General features: G+C 39.4%; 1 protein-coding gene across 10 annotated transcripts in view; it reads right to left on the bottom strand.

The window, feature by feature from the left end:
• PML (PML nuclear body scaffold) overlaps positions 1-21810 on the bottom strand; it is a 48376-nt gene that overhangs the window by 19071 nt on the left and 7495 nt on the right. For all 10 annotated transcript variants that reach the window (XM_007478137.2, XM_056798491.1, XM_056798532.1 and 7 more), the window contains 4 exons: positions 18049-18524; positions 3791-4371; positions 3081-3172; positions 375-431 (listed from right to left, as the gene is read on the bottom strand). In XM_007478137.2, coding sequence (XP_007478199.2) covers positions 375-431; positions 3081-3172; positions 3791-4371; positions 18049-18524 — 1206 coding nt within the window. The remainder of the gene's footprint in view (positions 1-374; positions 432-3080; positions 3173-3790; positions 4372-18048; positions 18525-21810) is intronic.

The raw sequence follows: 21810 nt of genomic DNA, 5'->3' as shown, positions 1-21810 counted from the left end.
GGGACAGGACTGAGTGGACAGAAGCCTGGACTGGGAGGCAGGGACCTCCCCTACTTTGGTCTCTGCTGTTTTCCCTATTTCAGGATTGATTTCCTACTATTTCTTTTTCTTTCTTTTATCCAAATCCTGCTCATTCCTCCAGAAAGTTTTCCCTGACCATCCCAGCCTTTTGGGGTCTCTTTCTCCTCTAAGGTCCTGTAACCCTAGTAGGCACTTGGCCTTCAGAACTTCCTTCTGCCTCAGTCCCCAAACCAGGCTCCTGCTCACTTCCAAAGACTGCACGGTTCAAGGACCTGAGGGGCAAGGGATGAACATGGGAAGCAGGTTTTTAAAGCAGGAGAGATTCTTATGGAGGGATGGACAGGAAGGCTTACTGGTTCAGTAGTATTGTCTCCAATGTGTCCTGGCTTCTGCGACTTCTTCTCATCTTGCTGTAAAATCAGGAGAAAAAGGGCAAAAATAGTTATGAAAGACCTTCACCCAGGCAACACTCTAGATTCTTATGGGGAGGCAGAGGACATGGTAATATGACCTAATGGAGCAGGTACTGTGCTGACAATCAGCAAATACTATTTCTACAGTATATCTACAGTATTTCCACATCACAAATCTTGTTAGAGAAGTAGTGCAGTAATTATTATCCCCACTGAACAAAGGAGAAAACCCAGTGTCTGGGAAGTGAATGAATTATACAGCTAGTTAAAGAACTGCAGTGGCACTCGAACTCAGGTCTTTTCCATCCCAATCTCACTCCTATCTCCTCTATGAGACACTACCTTGCTCTATGAGACATTACTCTTTTGGCAACATTACAGATCATCTTCATCAGGGGCTCTTTTCTACAATCACTGCTTGTCATCTCATCTCTGGCAGCACAATCCAGTTCTGGACTCGGTTGGGGGTTCAAATCTGGGCTCTGCCACTTGAGCAAAGTGAAATGAGAGTGTTCTATCCAAGAGGCTTTCGGCCCCTTCTTCCTTGGCCTCCTGGCCTCCCTAGCTTCCTTTAAGTCCCAGCCAAAATCTCACCCTCTATAGGAGACCCTTCCTAATTCCTCTGAATTCTAGGTCCTCTCTCCACTGATTATTCCCATTTTTATCCTGTCTACAGCTTGTCTAGTTGTTTCCATACTGCCTTCCCTGTTATATTGTAAGCTCCCGGAAGGCAGGAACGGATTTTTACTTTTCTGAGTATCCCCAGTGCTTCCCACAGAACTTGGTCTATGGCAGGAGCTTAATAGAAGCTTATGAGCTACTAATATTTTCTGAATCGACAATGCAGGCTGTGGCTATCTGACAGCCAAGGTCTGCTCTCTGAAGAGAGAAGGGAGGGAGGTCTTTGTCCCTACAGGTCAGACCTATTCAAGATTCCTTCCAGGCTTAGCCTCTGTGATTCCAATCTTCTGATTTTGCCTTTGGATTTGGGGTCTAGTGTTTTCTTTGCTTTTATCTGGAATTCTCCTCCCAATAAAAACAGAACTGTTCTCTGCTTGTGTGTATATATATGCGTATATATATATATATATATAATTTCATTACAGAACGAAAGTGACCGAATCAGAGGATCATGTAATAAGCAAAGAAGTTAAGATGAAAGGGGGTGTGTGTTGTGGGGAGCATGGCAAGCAAGAACCGGGCTACCATGTTTCCTAACTGGACTAGAGTAGAAAATCTCTAACAATAAATTAGGATTTTGTCTATTTTGTCTATGCTGTTCAGGTTAGAACTTGATTATATCTCCAGAATATTACTGTTCTGTTTAAAAAAATTATTTAAAACCTTTACCTTGCATCCTAGAATCAATACTGCATATTGGTTCCAAGGTAGAAGAGTAGTAAGGGCAATGGGGGTTAAGTGACTTGCTCAGGGTCACTCAGCTAGGCAATGTCTGAGGCCAGATTTGAAGCCAGGTCCTCCTGACTCTCTATCCTCTGAGTTCCCTAGCTGCCCCTATAACAATCATTTGTAAATCATAGGATTTATATTATTATATCATATCATATATATTGTTATGTTATATTATGTTATATTATATTATATAACATTATATCCTATCCTATCCTAACATATTAATAGGATCATAGATCTTGAGGGGAATGGGACCTCAGAGGACATGATGATGAACTCCCAAATTCCTTTCTCTGATCACAATCTGTTCTGCTTTTCCCTTTGCCCTACATCCCTAAACCTTGTTTTTGTCCTTCCACCTTTGTCTGCTGATCTTGGGAGAGCCCCTTGCCTTCTCTTGGCCCCCATTTTCAACTTGGTCAGGAAGGGTATTGGGGGAGATGGTTTCTCAGGTTCTTTCTAGCTAAAACTGTGAATCTAAGCTGCCCCTTGGGTTATTTATTTGACATTTAAGCCCAGAAGAACATGGGTTATTTTGGGGTCTGGATCTGTGAATGGCTTAGGGACTTCCCTCCCTTTACTCTCTTTTATTTATAAGATGTAATAGAGCTGGAAGATTAATTACAATAATGCAGATGAAAGGCTTGAGGGTATATGGAAATCAATGTGTTTTCTGCTATTTCACTGATGTAGGGAACAATCAGGGAGAAAATGCTACTAAGCCCAGTTGCCTATCCCTCACCACTCTTCTGCCTTAGAGTTGATACTAGGATATGTGGGTTTCAAAATTAATAATCAATAACTAAATATTTTATTTTATAAAGTTTTATTAATAATAACTAAAACTATATATATATATATATATATATAAATGGAGATTTTGAGCCTTTGGACTTCATGCCCCAGAAGTCCCTTAGTATTTCCCAAAATTCCATTTATACAGACAGAAGATAAGGGTCTAAAATGAAAAACAAATAAATAAAATATCTGACTTAAAGAGGAACCCAGAAGGAAACTAAGATTTATAAGTCTTTGTTTTCAATTCTATGTCCTTTTTGTAATGAAGTGTGGCTGGGCTTGTGTTCAGTTTTCTCTTCCCCTTGCCAGGAGGCAAATATTTGGGAAGAAATGTATTTGGATTTCATTTTTAAACAAAGAAAGATTCTCATTTGTAAGATTACCAGTCTCCATTCCTTGTAACCCTCCCACCCTGGATCTTAAGGACCATCTTACCGAATCGCTGTCTGAAATTTCTGTGGTGAAGGTGGTGGGCTCCATAGGCTCCTCCTTCTTGTCAGTTGTTTCAATTTTAGCAACTTCAGGATCTGCAGAAGAAGGGACACCTGATCAATCTAAAGATCTCCAAGGCTCCCAAGGGTGGCTGTAATGCCTCCCACCAGCCAGGAGAGTCTAGACCCTCATCCAGTTGCCAAATTTCCAGCATCCCCCAAAGAAGGTGCTCACACCGAGAAAGCTATGAAGCATCCTCCATGGAGGGCTCTTATGGGTCTGCTTGCATCTCTAGGACAAACAGTGACATCTGGGAGGAAGTATTGTAGGTCTTGGGTTTGAGATCAGATTCTGACATTAATGAGTTGGACAGCTCCAACTGTGGTTTGTTTGTTTGTTTGTTTTTCTCATAAGAATTCAAAATCCGTCTCCCTGGATGTTTCATCTACTGCTTTTTGTAGGGCTAATCCACTTTGAGCAAAGACTTGGATAGTATCATAATTCACTTTCTCTCCCAAGTCGAGTTCTCTCTCTTTTTTTCCCTTAAAACTCTTACCTTCCATCTTAGAATCAATACACCTGTATTGGCTCCAAGGCAGAAGAGTGGTAAGGGCTGGCTGCCTCCCCTCACATCTTCTTTCTAAACATCTCTAGTTCTTTCCTTATGGATTGCCTCATTAGTATTTATCTGGGATGCTCCAGATCTCCTTTACCTTTCTCCTTGGTGACTCTTGTATAAAGAGCCTGGAGTTTGGCTTTGCAGTCTACAAACTCTTCCACCTTGACTGCAGCCTGAAGGTTCAGAGGCTTCTCCCTGCTGAGGTGCTCCAGAGCTTCTCGGATGAAGGTATGCATCTCCAGGACCTCCTGGTCTGAGGCGTAATGCTGCAGTTTTTCCACCAAGACCTCGCCATTTTGGATGCGCTGAAGCATGCTGTTCAGGTGCCTAAGCTTTCCTGCCATTTGCTGGTGGTTCTCTTGGTACTGATTCTCCATGGTCTCCAGAAGCTCCTTCTCCTTGGCCTGGATGTGCTCCACCATGACCTGTACCTGAGAACGGATCAGCTCCTCCGTCTCCTTCTTCACCTCTTCCAGGTGGCTGACGGCCGACTTAATCTTATTGTGGGCATCATTGAAGATCTGCTCTTGGGTCTTCAGGTCTGATGTAATCTTTGACAGCTCCTCTTGTCGCTGTTGGATCTCGGAGCTGATGGCACAGTATTGATCCTTGTGGCTGCTGTCCAAGAGGGCACAGGTGCAGCAAATGGGCTTGGCACACCCTCGGCAGTAGATGCTATGGAAATTAAAAAAAAATCAGGTCAGTGTACTTGGGTCTGAGAACCTTAGACATGGAACTGGAAGGACCTGAGTCTGAGTTCCCATTCTGCCACTTATTGTATAACTTTTATTCCATAAGTCATCATATTACAGGTCACCTACCCTGACCCTCTAACCAGAAGCATAAATCTTTATCTATGGCATCTCAAATGAATGGTTATGCCATTTCTGCTGGCAGACCTACTGTCATAAGGAACTCATTACTTACTAAAGCAGCTCATTCCATTTTTGTGGATTTCTTGATCCCTAAATGGAAGCAGAGAACATCTGACCTATCTAGTCTCAGAAGTTGGGTTCTGTTTGTTTTTGGTGACATCGCATCAAGAAAATGGATCTAAAGTGTTTTACAATAGCCAAGCCCTCTATAGATGTAAACTGATTAATTCTGACATCCATTGGTTCAGCATTAACTTGGAAATTGCTAATATGGTGCACCTAGGATCTCTGCTGTGTGAGTGATCTATCTATCTATCTATCTATCTATCTATCTATCTATCTATCTACCCATCTATCTACCCATCTATCTATTCATCCACCCATCCATCCATCTAAATATACATATAAACATATATGTAAATATATTTATTTATATATACATATGTGTGTATATATATATGCCACCAAGATGGGAGAGATAGGGTAAGATTGTGCGTGACAGTCATGATTCAAAAAAATCTTGAAAAAAAAACCACTAGGTTCATCCTGATCAGATGAAATTCAACAAGTCTAAGAATAAAGTCTTATATTTGGGCTGAAGAAAAATCAGCTTCAAGATGGAGTGGGGGGGGGGAGACAAGGTTAGCAGTTTGTCTGAGAAAACTTCAGGGATCTTAATGAATTGCAAGCTTCAATATGAATCAAGGCTAGGGTCTGGCAACCAAGATGAATACAATCTCAGGCTGGCTTCCAGGAATGTGAGGGTGAAAGTCTCACTGTACCCTGCCCCAGGCAGATCAAATCTGGACTCTTCTGTTCAATGCTGGACATTGATAAGCCAGGGATGGAACAGAGGAAGGAAGCAAGAAGATGAAAGGCCTACTGTGCCATGTATCATATGAGGAGTGGTATAGGAATTTGGGGACCCGAGATTTAGGGTGAGAAAAATGTAGCATAGAATCAAGACAGATTAGGGCAATGGCAAAATGGTAGTAAAAATGGAAGAGAAAGAGAGAGAAATTCCTGATTTGAGAACTAGATTCATGTCTTTTCTAACGGAAGAGCCTTGGATTTAGTAGACCCTGAACAAAATGAATGGTAGGAAGAACACAGGAACATGGAAAGAATCTTATAAGTCAGCTAGTCCAACTACGAAATTTGGTCCAAAAGAGTGGGAAATGACTGGCCCACGGTCATATAATGCATTGCTTAGAATTGGGATTAGAACCCAAATCTGATTTGCTCTCTGGTAGCCGTGAAATTATACTTGAGTTTTCTCAAAATTGGTAACCTATGTGACAAAATGGCTTCATTTAGGAGTGGCACACTCACTATATAACAATAGCAAGTCATACAATCCAAGTGTGTTTTTAGAAAGTATGTAGTACTTCCCTCCTCGAAAAAATCAGGAGAGCTCCCTCAAAAAGTCAGGTGGCCGGGATACGTGTGGTCATCCACTCTGGGGCAGAGAGATACTGACCTGGCTCACACCATATGAACCCACTAAAATAAGACAAAGGGGAGACACAGAGAGAGGAGAGATGCTCCAGTATGCTCTAGGCCTGCTCTAATTTAGTGGGGAGGAGATGGAAGGAGAGTGGACCTATGTAGGAAGAAATTTTCTCATAATCAGACTTGTACCAAAGTGGAGTAAGGCTCTATGGGAGGAAGCGAATGCCTGTTCCTGAACAGCCAGGGGCATGTTGGGGTTCAGACAGAGACCAACCAACATATCACCTGAGGTCTCCCCCAGCTCTGAGAGGAAGAAACTTGCTCTAGAGAGGCAGCACAGAGCTCAGAAGGCAGATTGGTTTGGGAATAGAGAATCAAATGAGATGAACTCAAAATGCAATTCTCACTAATTCAGTTAAGAGCAAAGACATATTAAGGATGACAAGAAAATCTGGGATTTTGACTATTCTGTTTTAAAGATAGGTATAGGATGGACCAGGAAAATGGGCTGCCATCTGCATCCTAGGAGAGAACTCTTGAGTGTATGAAGGAGTAAAACTGACGAGAGAATAGGATAAGATGAGATAGCCAAGGTGAAATGATCATATTTAAGAACAGATGCAGTGTGGGCATTTTCATATTGACAAGATTTGGGGTCCTCTATGCTATGTTTTTTTTTAACCCTTACCTTCTGTCTTGGAGTCAATACTGTGTATTGGCTCCAAGGCAGAAGAGTGGTAAGGGCTAGGCAATGGGGGTCAAGTGACTTGCCCAGGGTCACACAGCTAGGAAGTGTCTGAGGCCATATGCTATGTTTTTTAACCCATTTTTGCTTAATGAACAAATTCAGTTTCTTTCAGTTCATCCATCTCTCCATCTCTCTCTCTCTCTCTCTCCCCCCACTGAGCTATCTGCTATTTTATATCTATCTATCTATCTATCTATCTATCTATCTATCTATCTATCTATCTATCTATCTATCTATCTATCTGTCTGTCTATCTATCCATCTATATGTCTATCTATCCATCTATATGTCTATCTATCCATCTATCTATCTGTCTGTCTATCTATCCATCATCTATTCATCTATCTATCTGCTTACCTGTCTGTCTATCATCTACCAAATCCTCTCCAATTTTTTATGAGGTGTCGAGAGGCTCCTCTGACAGATTTATTTATCTATTTAGTAGGGACCAGTCCAGGCTGGATACTTAGTAATCAGTTCTCTTTAGCCAGGGTGACCTGTGAACCATGAAAAGCACAAAGGGTCCTCCAGCCTTGTGTGGCTGGCTGCCATGTGCTTCTGCATGGAGAGTGGCATTGCTAAGAGTCATACAGTTTTCAGACTGTCTAGAAACATTAACTTAGTAGCAGCTCCTGACCTGACCACATACCGCTCCTGGACTTCAATCATATTCACCTCAGCAATTCTATTATACCTGAAAAAAGAAGACCAAAGGAAAGCACCATTCAATGCCAGGAGGCTCATGAAGACTCTTCATGGATAGGTAAATAAAGAAATTGGTGCAATTGGTTCCATTATGCATCCAAGGACAATAAGAAATAGCATTTCACAGGACATCTGATTACGGGAAATGTGTGATATACATTTGTAAGACCTCCATGAAGATAAAACTCTGGATTATAAACCAACATCTACTATAGAGAATGGAGAAATAGAGAAATTTTATAAAGAATTTGTTAAGACCCTACAAATTAAATGTATATAAATATATACATATATATACACACACATATATATATATACACTTGGCAACTAATCTACAATAATGAAAGGATAGGCAAAAAGGAGAATGATGGGAAAATATATATGAGAACAAGCTTTGGGAGTAGGAAACAAGAGTGGCCTAAAAATTAGAAACAATTTAGAAGCTTGACAATACTTTTTGTAAATAATTTTTATGAAAAAGCTTGGTCCCAAGGAAGAGACATCTTCTGACTCTAAGCCCACTTAACCTATATTCCTTTGCACAGGTGAGGAGAATCCATAGGTGTGGAACATTGCATTTGCCAAATTTCTTCAATGTATTGAGTAGCAAATTGAATGTATTTCCCTCCTCTTATTGTTTTTAAAAATTATTTGTTAGAAGAGATGAATCTCTGGTGGAGAAAGAGTTAGAATATATGGGGAAATCTAAGCTCTGGAAAAACAAAACATCTATAAAATATTTTAAATAAAATTATTTTTATTGGTGTCTTTTGCATTTATATCACCTACATTTCCCAATTTTTCTTCTCCCTCTCACCCTCTAAGAGGGTTTGTTTCTTTAAAACAAAGATTTTAAAAATGGGGGCCACCAATTAATTAAAACCAACCAACATATCCTTGTTTTCTATCTTAGTAACAGCTCTAAGAAAGAAGGGCAAGGGCTAGGCAAATGAGATTAAGTGACTTGCCCAGTCATATAGCTAGGAAATAATTAAACCCTCCTTTGAACCCAGATCTTCCTGACTCCAGGCCTGGTACTCTATCCACCAAGCCATCTAGCTGTCCCTTTCCTATCACTTCTTTGGGATCATGCTGGGTTCATTATGATGTCACAACATCCAGTTTCTATTGTTTAATTATTATTCTTTCCATTTACATTATTGGAATCATTGTATATACTGTTTTCCTGGTTTCACTTATTTTTCTTTGTATCAATTCATATAGGTCTTTTCATGTTTCTCTTGTATTTATCACTTTTACCACTTCTTACAAACATCAATATTATATTGCATTCACTCACCACAATTTGTTTAGCCATTCTCAAATCCATAGGCACCTACTTTTTCCCTAGCTCTTTGCTACAACAAAACGTGCTGCCATAAATGTTTGAGCTGTATATGGGACCTTCAGGGGTCTTTCCTTCATTATTGATCTCCCTGGGCCATATTACTTACACTGGAATTTCTAAGTCAAAGGGCATGGATACTTTAGCCATTTGCCTCACATAATTTCAAACTGGTTTCCAGAACTGATGTATCATGAATATTTTCTTCAAGAAGAGAGATGGGAAAGTTGTGGTTCTAGATGTATCCAAGTATAAAAAAACATCATAAAAATGAAAATAATTATATTTTAGATATCAGAAATTATGAGCTATTGATGAGTTGTATTTGTATCAGCTGCCTGTGTTCCATGCTAATATAAAGATAAAAATCAATACCATATTAAAAAAAGAATAAAAATGAGCAGATCTGGAATGCAATAGAGGTGTTTCCAATTAGACATAGTTTGTTAAGTTTGAAAAATTGGGAAATGGATAAAAGAGCCAATATCACCATAGACCAGAAAAGTTCTTAATATAGAATCTTTAAACTTAAAAAAATATTTTTATAACTGTATTTCAATTTAATTGGTTTCATTAAAAAAATAAGAAATGATAATAAAGAAAACAAAGATGGAAAGAATAGTTGGAATGAAGTAGAAATGGACATTGGACATCCAAGCAGGAGGTAACACAATTTGGGGGCACAGAGTGATTAATTTACAAAATATTTGAAAAGGGGAAGATATTAAAAGCTTGAACAATATCTTGAACCTTGTTGTTACCCCAAAGAAGGTAAAAACCAAGAGAATATAAATAACTACTAGTTCATATGCCTCCTTTTTCATGCCTACAAAATTCATATGAGAATAATATACACATGCTATTCTATATAGATCACATTTTGACAATTACAAATTTGAATGATCTAATAAATCCAAGTTAGAGAATTCAAGATAATTCTACTTATTGATTATCAAAAAACATTTGCTTTGACAGAACAAAATGTTACCTTAAATTCTTTCTATCCTCTAAAAAGGTGAAGCCCATGCATATATCAAAATTAATTTATTATTCCTCAACAGATCCACAGGGATAAATTCACTTGAAGACTATCTTAACAGGTTAAAGAGAGATATCAGATATGGAGGAGGCGTGTTCAATGTCACCCAAAGGTCACAGAAGATAACCTGACTAGAGTTCAAAAAAGGAGGGAATCCTAGGCATGCCAATATCTTCCAGAGATTCCTGTTTTCAGATTGCATTGGGCAGATTAAATGAAGTTCCAGAATACAGGGAAACCTTCTAAAAGAGATCCATGGTCACCCAACATTGTTCAACCTAACTAATGTCATTGGAAAAATCAAGTGAGTAAAGAATGTCCATTATCCATACCATAGAAAGAAGGTAAGGGTTTTAAAAAAAATTAGAAGTGTTCAAAACAAAGTACTGTGGCCATTCTAGAGATAAGAGCATAAACTATAACAAACAAAAAAACGTAAAATATGCTATATTTTTCATGATGATTTATGAGCACTGTACAAGAAAAGCTGGAGAGCTAACACAGTTTATTTGGTGTGGTGGCAGAAGCACTGCATTTGGAGCCAGAGGAAAAGATTCAAAATGCATCCTCCTTCTAATTTACCCCATGTGTGACTCTGGACACCTCACTGGGCACATGGGGCATTACTATCCATAGTAGCTCAGTGGACAGAGCCCCTTGACTTGGAGTCAGGAAGACCCCAGATCAGATCCAGGGTCAGACATTTACACGATCCCAGGAAAGTCACTTATTCTTTGTCTGTTTCACTTTCCCCATCTGTAAAATGAGCATAATCATAGCATCTGCCTCCCAGGGTGTGCTGTGAAGACCCAATGATCTATTTCTAAAGGGCTTAGCATTGTACCTATCCCAGAGTAGGTGCTTCACAAATTTCTTTCCTTCTGAAAGATCACAGCACTATTGTTCTAGAGCTAGAAGGAGTCTCCAAGGCCATCTATCCCAACTCCCTCATTTTGCCTAGGAGGAAACTGGGAATGAGAGATGAGATGATCTTGCTGTTAAAAGCTGGTATTCGAGCCTGGGTTCTCAAGGTTCCTTCAGAGCCTCTCTGGAGTCAGATCTCTTTCCACAGTATCATGAGGGTGAAGGACACTAAGCTCAAAAGAACAGCTAAGACTGTTTCAGAGAACAGAAATGGTGTCTAGAAACCACCTTGAGAGGGATGTGTTCCATGAAGGAACTTAATGGGGGTAAATGCAAACATCTACACTTGGGTTCAAATAATCAATGATGAAAGAATAAGGTTGTGGTGACAGGATTAGAATCCAAGAAAAGAGGAACCTGGCTACCCTAGTGGACTGCAAGCTGTGTCATGGAGCAGGTAGATGGTACACTGGATAGATGGACCTCAAACACTTACTAGCTACATGAGTCTGAGCAAGTCACTTAACCATTTGCCTCAGTTTCCTCAACTGAGGAATAATATTTTCTTCAACAAGAATAAAAATGGTAAGGATCAAATGGGATAATTAAAAATATGCTTAGTGTAATGTGTGGCACAAAATCAGGACCATATAAATGTTTATTATCATTATTATTCTAGCAGCCAGGGAAACTAATGCCATAGGCTAAAGGACAGCACCTAAAACAAGAATCCCAGAATCTTGACATTAGAAGGGGCTTCAGAGGCTACCTAAGGCCAACCTGTAGTTGAACAAGAATCTTTTTTTTAACTCTCTTGGAATCAATAGTAAGCCTTGGTTCCAAGGCAAAAGAATGGTACAGGTTAGGCAACTGGAGTTCAGTGACTTGCCTAGTATCACACAGCTAGTGGTCTGAAGCCAGATTTGAATATCAGTCCTTCTGACTCCATGTCTGGCATACTATCTACTGAGTACCCTACTGCCCCTAATTTTTTAGCTTTGTTTTTTTTTAAATCTGTACCTTCCATCTTGGAGTCAATAATGTATATTGGCTACAAGGCAGAAGAGTGGTAAGGGCTAGGCAATGGGGGTTAAGTGACTTGCCCAGGGTCACACAGCTGGGAAGTGTCTGAGACCAGATTTGAACCTAGGACCTCCCATCTCTATCCCTGGCTCTCAATCCACTGAGCCACCCAGCTGCCCCCTAATTGTTTAGTTTTAAAGAATGGGGATTAGTAAGAAATGGGGAAACAGTCTCAGAGAATAGTGACTTGCCCCTATTTGTCTCACAAGTAAATCTGATGACAAATATTTATTATGCCCCCACTATGTGTCAGGCACTGTCCTAAGTGTTAGAGATATAGAGAAAGGTAAGAGTGCCTGCATTCCAGAAGCTCACAGTCTCCCCAGTTTTTCCTGTCTCCAAGTCAGACATCCCAAGAAAGCATGGTTTTCTCATCTCTAGAACCTTTTGGCAGGCTGATGAAGCCAAGGGTCCTCTTCTCAGAATAATTCTTTTACATACATAAAACAGACAGGGTTATAATGGAAATGAATTATATTAAATACAATTATGAAAGTATTTTTTAAAAAATCAACAAGTTCACCAACCTTATGCATTATAGCATGCTGAAGGATGCCAAACATTACTAGATTTAAATTATATTACCAAAAAAATACCACCATCAAAACATTTTGGTGCTGGTTACAAAATAGGAAAGTATATTTAAAAGAAACAGATGAGAAAAATACATGGGGTAAAAACAGATTAGAAAAAGACAAATAAAGAACAAATCTGTTTCAGAACAAAATTGTTCCATTTGGCCCCTGAGTGTAGAACCAGGAGCAATGAATACCAGTTTCCAAAAAAGCAAATTTAGGTTTGATTCTAGGCAGCAAGAAGACTTTCTAAGAATTAGAAATATCCCAGTGGCCACCTTGATAGGTAATGAGTCATCACTCCATGAGGCTCTTCATCATTCTCTGGAACACTTGTAAGTGATGTAATAAGGGGATTCCATTTGCGTAGGGTGGCCTCTGAGGCCCCTTCTAACTCTCAAATTCTATGAAATGCAAACACAAACTAGTAGGAAAATGTCCCTCTATTTAAAAAACTGCTGGGAAAATTGGAAAGTAGTTTGGCATAAAGTAGGTTTAGACAGACTCTTATGTGTCTCATGTGAAACCCTAAAACATTAGAGGGAGGAAGGAGATGCCTCTCAAATCTCTGGTTATAAGGAAAATTCATAATCAATGAATAATGAAGACTAAAAAGGACTGGATAGACAATTTTGATTATATAAAATTAAGAAGTCTGACCATGAATAAAATCAATGCAACTAAAAGAAGAAAAAAATCTTCTATTACAGAAAAAATCTCTGCATTGAGTTATTTTTGTATCCAAACCATATAAGGAATCAATACAAATGCATACCCATATGAAGAAGAGGTATTTGCCAAAAGATAAATTGTCAAAATATGTTAATATTTTTCAGACAAAGAAAGGCAAGCCATCAGCACCTTTATGAAAAAAAATGCTTCAAATCCCTTCTATCAGGGAAATTTAAAGCCACACTGAGGCTTTCCCTCATCAAATTTGCAAAAATTATATGGAAAAAGTCGATGCTGGCAGGGCTGTGGCAAGTCAGGCCTCTTAATACATTGATGAATGAGTCATGAGTTGGTTCTAACCAATGTAGGAAATAATTTGAGATTATGTGAGAAAAAAATGACTAAACTATTTAGACCCTTTAACCCAGAAAAAGTCCATTAACTGTATTATACAACCCAAAGAGACTGTCAGAAAGATACACCCAGACACACAAAATATACTTACAGGTGTAGAATGTTACATAGACTGTTAGACACAGCTGTTTGTATTACTCAATTTTTTTTTTTTGGTAACACGAGAGAGATCTACATGAGATCCTTGAGGACAGGGACTGCCATACTCCTATCTATACACAGCAGAAGTGCATACAGCAAGCATGTAAAAATTGGTTTTACATTCATTCAATTAATTAATTATTAATTTATTAATTTATTTACTGGGGGTGGGGGTTGTTCCCAGAAGGTGGCAGGGCAGTAAAGATAAAAAAAAATCAATAGACCAATTAAAAAGAATAAAGTAGTTTTAGTACACAGGCATGAAGCTTTTGGCCTTTTTTATTTCTCAGGGTTATATTTGCCAACAAAGTTTTCACCATCCCCCATCCTCCCTCCTTCTGCACTTCGCCAAGAGGGTCTTATCAAGGTCTTTGTGGGATTTCTCTCTAGCTTCATCCTCAGCACACGAGTTCCACCATCTTTCTGATCATCTTTTTTGTTCTTACTCATCATGATAGGAGAGGACCAATGTCTCAGGAAAGGGCTTTCTTAATGGATTCTTAATGAATTCCAAGGTAGAAGTGCAATGAGGGGTTAAACTCACCTAGGGTCTCACAACTAAGAAGGGTCTGAGGCAAGATTTGAACCTAGAACCTGCCATCTCCAGGTCTGATTCTAGTCACTGAGTTACCTAACTGCTCCTCCCACCCTTGGACATATTAGAAAATAAAATCATTCATCTGCCCCTCCAGAAAGAACCTAAGAACAAGCTTCTGTTGTCTCATCCATTAGAATGAGTTCCATGATGGAACTTTTGTCTTGCTTTGTATTCTCATTGCTTACCACCATGCCTGGAATACAGCAGGTGCTTAATAAATGTTAATTAAATGACTCCTATTTTAATTTAAAAAGTTAATTAAATAACTTCATTTTTAGTGAGAATGTCCAGGCATATCCCCATTGGACAAGGACCTCCCCTTGATAGGATGAACAGTTCATGTTTGAAGATGGTCTAAAAAGTGTTGAATTATTGGCATCCTCTGTCCTCTGCTCCACTCCTTTGCCATTATCACCAAAGAACTATAAAGCCTTTCGGCTATTTGGTAATTTTCTCCATTCCAGGAGCTACCCTAGTCAAAGGATTGGTCGTTAAATTGTGAGTCTCTTTGCCAGTTTGGTTCCTAGAAAACATCTCCAGGGTGTCAATGGCGGCCCCAATGGAATTCTCATAACTCTGGAGGGTTCCACTGGGGACGCCACTGACAACAGTGGATGTGGAGTTGAGGCAGAGGCAGAATTGGAGATTTGGGGTATGAATTCGGGCTCTGCCGAACCTGTCTCCTCAGTGTTCCATCTAAGTTCTCTTTCACCTTTAAATCTATGAGCCTTCCATCTGGCATTCTCTCCCCAAACTATAATATAAGTTAATTTGGCATCTTGTCTCATCTCACAAATTCAAATAATAATAACCACAGGGTTGGGAGACACATGGATGCTATGTTTCCTCCATTTTGAGGCATTCTCTTCTATTGGGACACCACATGGCCTGCCAGGGTCATCCAGGGCTATGGGAGACCTCAAATGAATCTCTCACTCCCTCTCTTTTTTTCCTCTCCTCTCGGCCTCTCTTTTTCTCTCTCTGTCTCCCTCCCTGCCTATATCTCTCCCTCTTTCAGTCTCTGTCTTTCTCTCCCTCTCTCTTCTTTCTCTCCTCACTGCCTCTCTCTTTTTCCTCTTTCTCTGTCTCTCTCCCTCTCTCTTCTTTCTCTCCTCTTTGCCTTTCTCTTCTCCCTCCCTCTGTCTCTCTGTCTCTCTGTCTCTCTCTCTGTGTCTGTCTTAATCTCTCTCTTCTTTCTCTGTCTCCCTCTCCCCCTTCCTCCCCCTCTCTTTTTCTTTGTCTCTCCTTCTCTCTCTCTCTGTCTCCCTCCTTCCCTCTCTCTCTGTCTCTCTTTGTCTGTCTCTCTGTTTCCCTCTCTCATTCCATCTCTCTCTCTGCCTCTCTGTCTCATTCCCCCTCCTCTCTTCTCCTCCTCTCTGTCTCTCTCCTGTCTCTGCCTCTCCTCTTTCTCTATCTATCCCTCCATATCTCTCTCTGTGTCTCTCTCTCTCTCAATGTAATACTTTATTTTCAGTTCCAAATTCTCTCTATCCTCTTCCCCTCCCTCCATTGAAAAGGCGAGAAAAAGAAAAACATTACAAATATGTATAAACATGCAAAACAAATTTTCTCATTAGTTACGTTTCAAGGAAAAAAATAGTAAGAAAGAGAAAAAATAGAAGTAAAATATCCTTCTTGGAATCCATCGGTTCTCTTTTTGGAAGTGCAGAGCATGTTTTATTCAACTAAGTCTCTTAGCCTCCCAGGACAATTGTCTGTCAACTGGGGAATAGCTGAACAAGTTGTAGTGCATTATTGAATATGATTGTGAAATTTATGGATAGACTATTGTATAGTTACTGCATACTACTGTGCTACAAGAAATGATGAGGAGGATTTCAGAAAAATCTGTAAAGGCTTAACAAAAACTGATGCAAAGTGAAGTAGGCAGAACCAGAGGAACATTGTACGCAGTGACAGCAATATTTCTTTTTCTTTTTTAACCTTTACCTTCCATCTTAGAATCAATACTGTGTATTGTTTCCAAAGCAAAAGAGTGGTAGTGGGTAGGCAGTGGGGAGTTAAGTGACTTGCCCAGGGTCACTCAGCTAGGAAGTATCTGAGGCCAAATTTGAACCCAGGACCTCCCTTCTCTAGGCCTGGTTCTCCATCCACTGAGCTACCCAGTTGCCCTTGACAGCAATATTTTTTGATGAACAACTCTGAGTGACCTATTTATTCTCAGTAATGCAGTGATATAAGACAATCCCAGAGATTCATGATGAAAAAATGCCTCAGAGAAAGAACTGATAGAATCTGAATGCAAACTGAAACATATTCTATTTCATTTTCTTTCTTTTTTTTCCACTTGAAATGTCTTCTACAAAATGACTAATATGGAAAAATGTTTTACGTGATTATATATAAAATACATATTTATATATAACTACATAATATATGATTATATATGATATATAGACATATATGATCATATGTAAAACATATGGCTATATATTATATGTATTCTATTATATGTTAAATGTGTGTATGTATAAATGTATTAGATGTACATATATTTATATATCAGATACATTTATATGTATATATTACATATATTAAATTATATTATATTACACGCATGCATTACAATATATAACATTATGTATATATAAAATATATATATATATTATGTGTACATACTATATATTATGCATGTAGTATATATTATATGTATAGAAATACAATATATGTAAACTGCATAGATAAATATATGATATGTAATATATCATATATTTCATTATATTCTAAATAGATGTATATACCATATACACATTAAGCACACATATGTTTACATATACCATGTGTATCAATATGTAATGTGTGATTATGTGTAAATGTACATATATAAATATATGATGTGTGTAATTATATAAACTATATAATATGTATATTGCATATTAAATTATATTACACATATTAAATATACATATATCACACATATTAAATTATATTACATGCATGCATTACAATATATAACATCATGTATATATAAAATATATATTATGTGTACATACTATATATTATGCATACAGTATATATTATATGTATAGAAATACAACATATGTAAATTACATAGATAAATATATGATATATGTAATATATCATGTATTTCATTATATGCTAAATAGATGCATATACTATATACACATCAAGCACACATATGTTTACATATACCATGTGTATAAACACATAATGTGTGATTATATGTAAATGTACATATATAAATATATGATGTGTGTAATTATATAAACTATATAATATGTATATTGTGTGTATATGCACATATATTTATATATGCTACAGGTGTATCTATAAATAGATGTGATTATGTCTAAAATGTATGTGTATATAAATATATGCCATATATGCGATTATATGTGTATATATATATATATATATATATATATATATAAATATATAAAATATAAGTGTAAAACGTATCTCAGATTGCTTACCATATCAGGGAAGGGGAAGGGCAAGAAGGAGCGAGGCTCACAGGAAGAGAGAGAACTTGGACCTCTTTAAAAAAAATCTTTAAGGAAAATGTAATGTTAAAATATTGTTTTTACTCATAATAGGGAAAATATATGTTAAAAACAACGTCCCTCCTTACTCTTCAAACCAAACAGTGTTCCCGGGCCTTGGTTTTCTCATGTGTAAAGTAAAGAAGCGGTTTGGGGCACACTGAGGCCTGCGGCCTTCTCCTGGTTAGCTAGGCGGGCCTCTGATAAACCTCGGAGCCGCGCTGGGCCTCCTTTTCTGCCTTCTACAATGAGGGGGCCGGGGGGGGGGGGGACTTCTGGGCCCTTCCCTGGGCCGGCCCGGAGGCCTCGGGCTCTTACCTGGTCAGGGATGGAGTCCGGTGGGTGGGGTTGGGACAAAAGAGGTTGTTGGATTTACGGGTACCATCCAGGAAGTCCTTGGCCGTTTCCTTTCTCAGCTCCTCCACGGACCGGGCCTCGTGCTTCACAAACCACTGGTGCGCCTCGAAGCAGTGGGTGCAGATGAGCTGCTCGCACTCGAAGCACCAGAAATCGGCGGGCTCCCGGCAGCGGTTGCACGAGGCCTCGTCGCCCCCCTGGACGATGTGCTGGTACACAGAAATCCGCCGCTGCAGGCTCTCGAAGAAAAGGTTGTCCATGGAGCGAAGGCTGCTGTCTTGAGGATGGGAGTCTCGGCAGATGGGGCACTGCCCGGCCGGCTCGTGGCTCTCCAAGCACTTGGAGCAGACGGTGTGTAAGCAGGAGAGGAGCTTAGGACATTTGGATTCCATTTTACAGACGTGACAGAGCAGGAAACAAAACTCCTCTCCTATGGCCTGGATGGGGAGATCAGGGAGGAGTCACACGCGTGGCATGAGACCCCCAAGCCTCAGGGGCACCCCAGAACCCGTACGAGGAAGCTCTGCCAGGGCTCCGTGGTCCTGTCCCGCTGTTGTATTATAGAGAGAATGAAGCAGAGGACCAATAGGAAAAGTGACCTGTCTAAGGTCACACAAAGGCAGGAAGACTCAGAAGTGGGGCTAGAACCCAAATTCTGTCCCTCAGATGACTTGAAATTTTATTTTTAAATTTAAATTTAATTAAATTTAAATTATTTGAAAACGTATGATTATTCAAAAATGATTGAAAATTCCATTTTCAATATCCCCAAAAGAGCCAGCAGAGGGAATTCTATAGGAAAAAGATGATGGAATTTGGAGCCAGAGGATCCAGGATCAAATTCCAACTCCCCTACACCCAGGAGGTTGGGATCCCTGATTATTGCTAGCCTCCATCTTTCCAACTCTAAAAATTAGATATTAAAAATAAACTCAACAAAACAAAGCATGAACAAACCCTCTGGTGTCTCCCTCTTACCTCCAGGATAGCACAGATGCCTTCCCTACCTTTCCTGGTATTATTCTATTTTTCTCTCCTTTTATTTGAGAACTGGAGAGCAATAAGGTGGAATATTCTAGAACAGAAATGAACTCTTCACCATCTGAAGGGAATTTGCTCTCCAACAAGGAAAATGATGGCGACCCCACCACTAGGTTCTGGGTTCTTGTCTTTGTTGTAGGGGTCTGCTGGAAGAGGCTCAAACCAGCGCCAGTGAATTGCTTGTTAAATTTTCAGCTGAGCATAATATGCTGGAGAAATCAGCAAATGCTACAAATCAGGGCTTGATTTAGTATTTGGTTGATTGCCCATACTTATGAAAGTGATGGAGAAAATGTAAATAATGCAGATTAAAGTGAAAAGAAGGTTTTATGGACTTGGGGGGGGGGGTGCAGTTGTTAAACATTTACCAGTACATTGCTGTTCCTCTGACACGAACATGCTTGGACACGCCATTTATCTCTTCCCCCCCACCCCATCTCAAGTTTCTCAAATTGAATAATGAGGTGGTTAGAGTAGATGATTTGTTTTTTTCTAACATCTTTTCAAGGTCTAACATACCGTTGAAAGTGTCATTTCCTTTGAGTAATACCAATAGTAGAAATAAGCCCTCCTTGCTATACTGGGGTGAGTGTAAGAAGGAGGGAAAAACCCAGAGGTCAGGTTAATGGTTAATTCTATTGGTCTTTTCTTAATCTTCATTCTTCTTGACCTAGCAAGACCATTTGATACTGTGGATCAGGATTTCTTCCTAAATTCTCTGTACTTTCTGGATTTTCCCAACATTGTTTTCTCTCTTTACTCTGATCTCTCTTTCCTCTCTGTCTCACTTTCCCTCTCTTTTTCTCCTCCTCTACTTTGATCATTTTTTTCTTAGCCTACTTGGCTATATCACAGACTCATAAATCTTGGACTTGACTCTGGATGGTCCTCCCCCAAACTCTGTCCTGGACTCTCTTCTCCCTCTATACTCTCTCTTGCTCCAGAGTGTTCACAAATCATCAAATTTATGCAGATGTCTTCCATCTTTCTATAGCCAGCTCCAGACTCTCTCCTGAGGTCATGTTCACATCCAGACATGGATGTCCCATAGGTATCTCAAACCCAGTCCTGAAGTCTGTCTGATTTAATTTAATTCCCAAGCCTAATTTTAATTAAAAATTTTTACCTAATTAATTCATTTAAAATATTTTTTCATGGTTCCATGATTCATGTTCTTTCCTTCCCCCATACCGCCATAGCCAACGAGCAATTTCACTGGGGTTTACATGCATGGCACCATCTTATACTCTTACTCAATGGCCCAACAGAGTTACTAGATGATCCCTTTTTCTCCCTCACTCAACTATGACCACTCTGGTTCAGTCCTCATCACTTGTAACCCAGATCCCTGCTCTAGCATCCTAATTCATGTACCAGACTCAAGAATCTCCCTTCTTAAATCTCTTCTCCTCCCCATTCCTAACTCAACAAAAAAAACATGAAAAAACGCTCTAGTGTCTCCCTTTTACCTCCAGCATAGCACAGATGCCTTCCCTACCTTTCCTGATATTATTCTACTTTTTAAACTCTTACCTTCCATCTTAGGATCAATTCTTTGGCAGAAGAGCTAGGTAATAAAGGTTAAGTGTCTTGCCTAGGGTCATCCAGCTAAGAAGTACCTGAGGCCATATTTGAGCCCAGGTCCTTCCATCCCCAGGCTTCCATCTCTCTATCCACCATGTTACTTAGTTGCCTCTTCCTGACACATTACTCCCAATCCATATACTCTCCAGTATAGCCAAGATGGCTTTCTTGCTGTTCCATCTAACACTCATTTCCCACCTTGGTGTCTTTACCTCTTGGCCTCTTGGGATTCTTTATTTCCTTCAAGATTCAGCTCAAGTCCTGAAGTTCCCAAAGCCCCTGGCCCATTCCCCACCAAGGATCCTTTGATTCTATTCTGCACATACACATACATCTAGGTGTGTGCTGCCCAGTTTGTTTTTCTCCCTTCTTCCTTCCCTTCCTAAGGTGTGTGCAGTTTTGAATGACTGAACTACATCTGAGACTACATCTCCCAGGACTCTCTACCTCAACTTCCTTGGACACCTCCCACTTCCTTTATGGAAGATTTCTGAGAAAGTGTAAAAGAGAAGAGAAGCGTGGGATTTGGCACTGGTTTTGGCGCCTTTTCTGATGAAGAGCCTTTTGTCCTCATAAACCCTTTTACCCCTGGCTGGAGATCTAATTTTCTCTAGCCTTTCCAGACCTTTATTTTCCTGGCCAAAATAAACCTATCTAAAAATCCCTGAAGTCTGTCTGATTTAATTTAATTCCCAAGCCTAATTGTAGTCTAAGAGACTAATTGACACCTGGTCAATTTCCCTATGGGGCTGGGGGGGGGGGGAGACCCCCTACCTTCCTTCCCTTCCTTTCCCCTACTTTTTCCCTCCTTTTCCCCTTCAACAGGTGAATGCTCAGAGCTGGGGCTGTATTACTTCTACTTCCAGGGACTGAAACATTTTTAATAAATAATACTAACATTACATAAAATTATAGAATACATCTATAGATAGTAATAAAATATTAATACTATTTTAATAAAAATTGTTTAATAAATGTTTTATGATTATCTGGTTCTGGTACCATAAAGTAACCCATGCCTTGATGCCCTCATAAATTCACAGAAAGATTGCCAAGCTTTTAGAGATCTAGTCCAATTCCAACCCCCTCATTTGACAG

This window comes from Monodelphis domestica, chromosome 1 (assembly GCF_027887165.1).
Source record: "Monodelphis domestica isolate mMonDom1 chromosome 1, mMonDom1.pri, whole genome shotgun sequence".
Taxonomy (NCBI): Eukaryota; Metazoa; Chordata; class Mammalia; order Didelphimorphia; family Didelphidae; genus Monodelphis; species Monodelphis domestica.
Note: the sequence above shows the minus strand (reverse complement) of the source record. Positions and strands in the feature narration are given on the sequence as shown.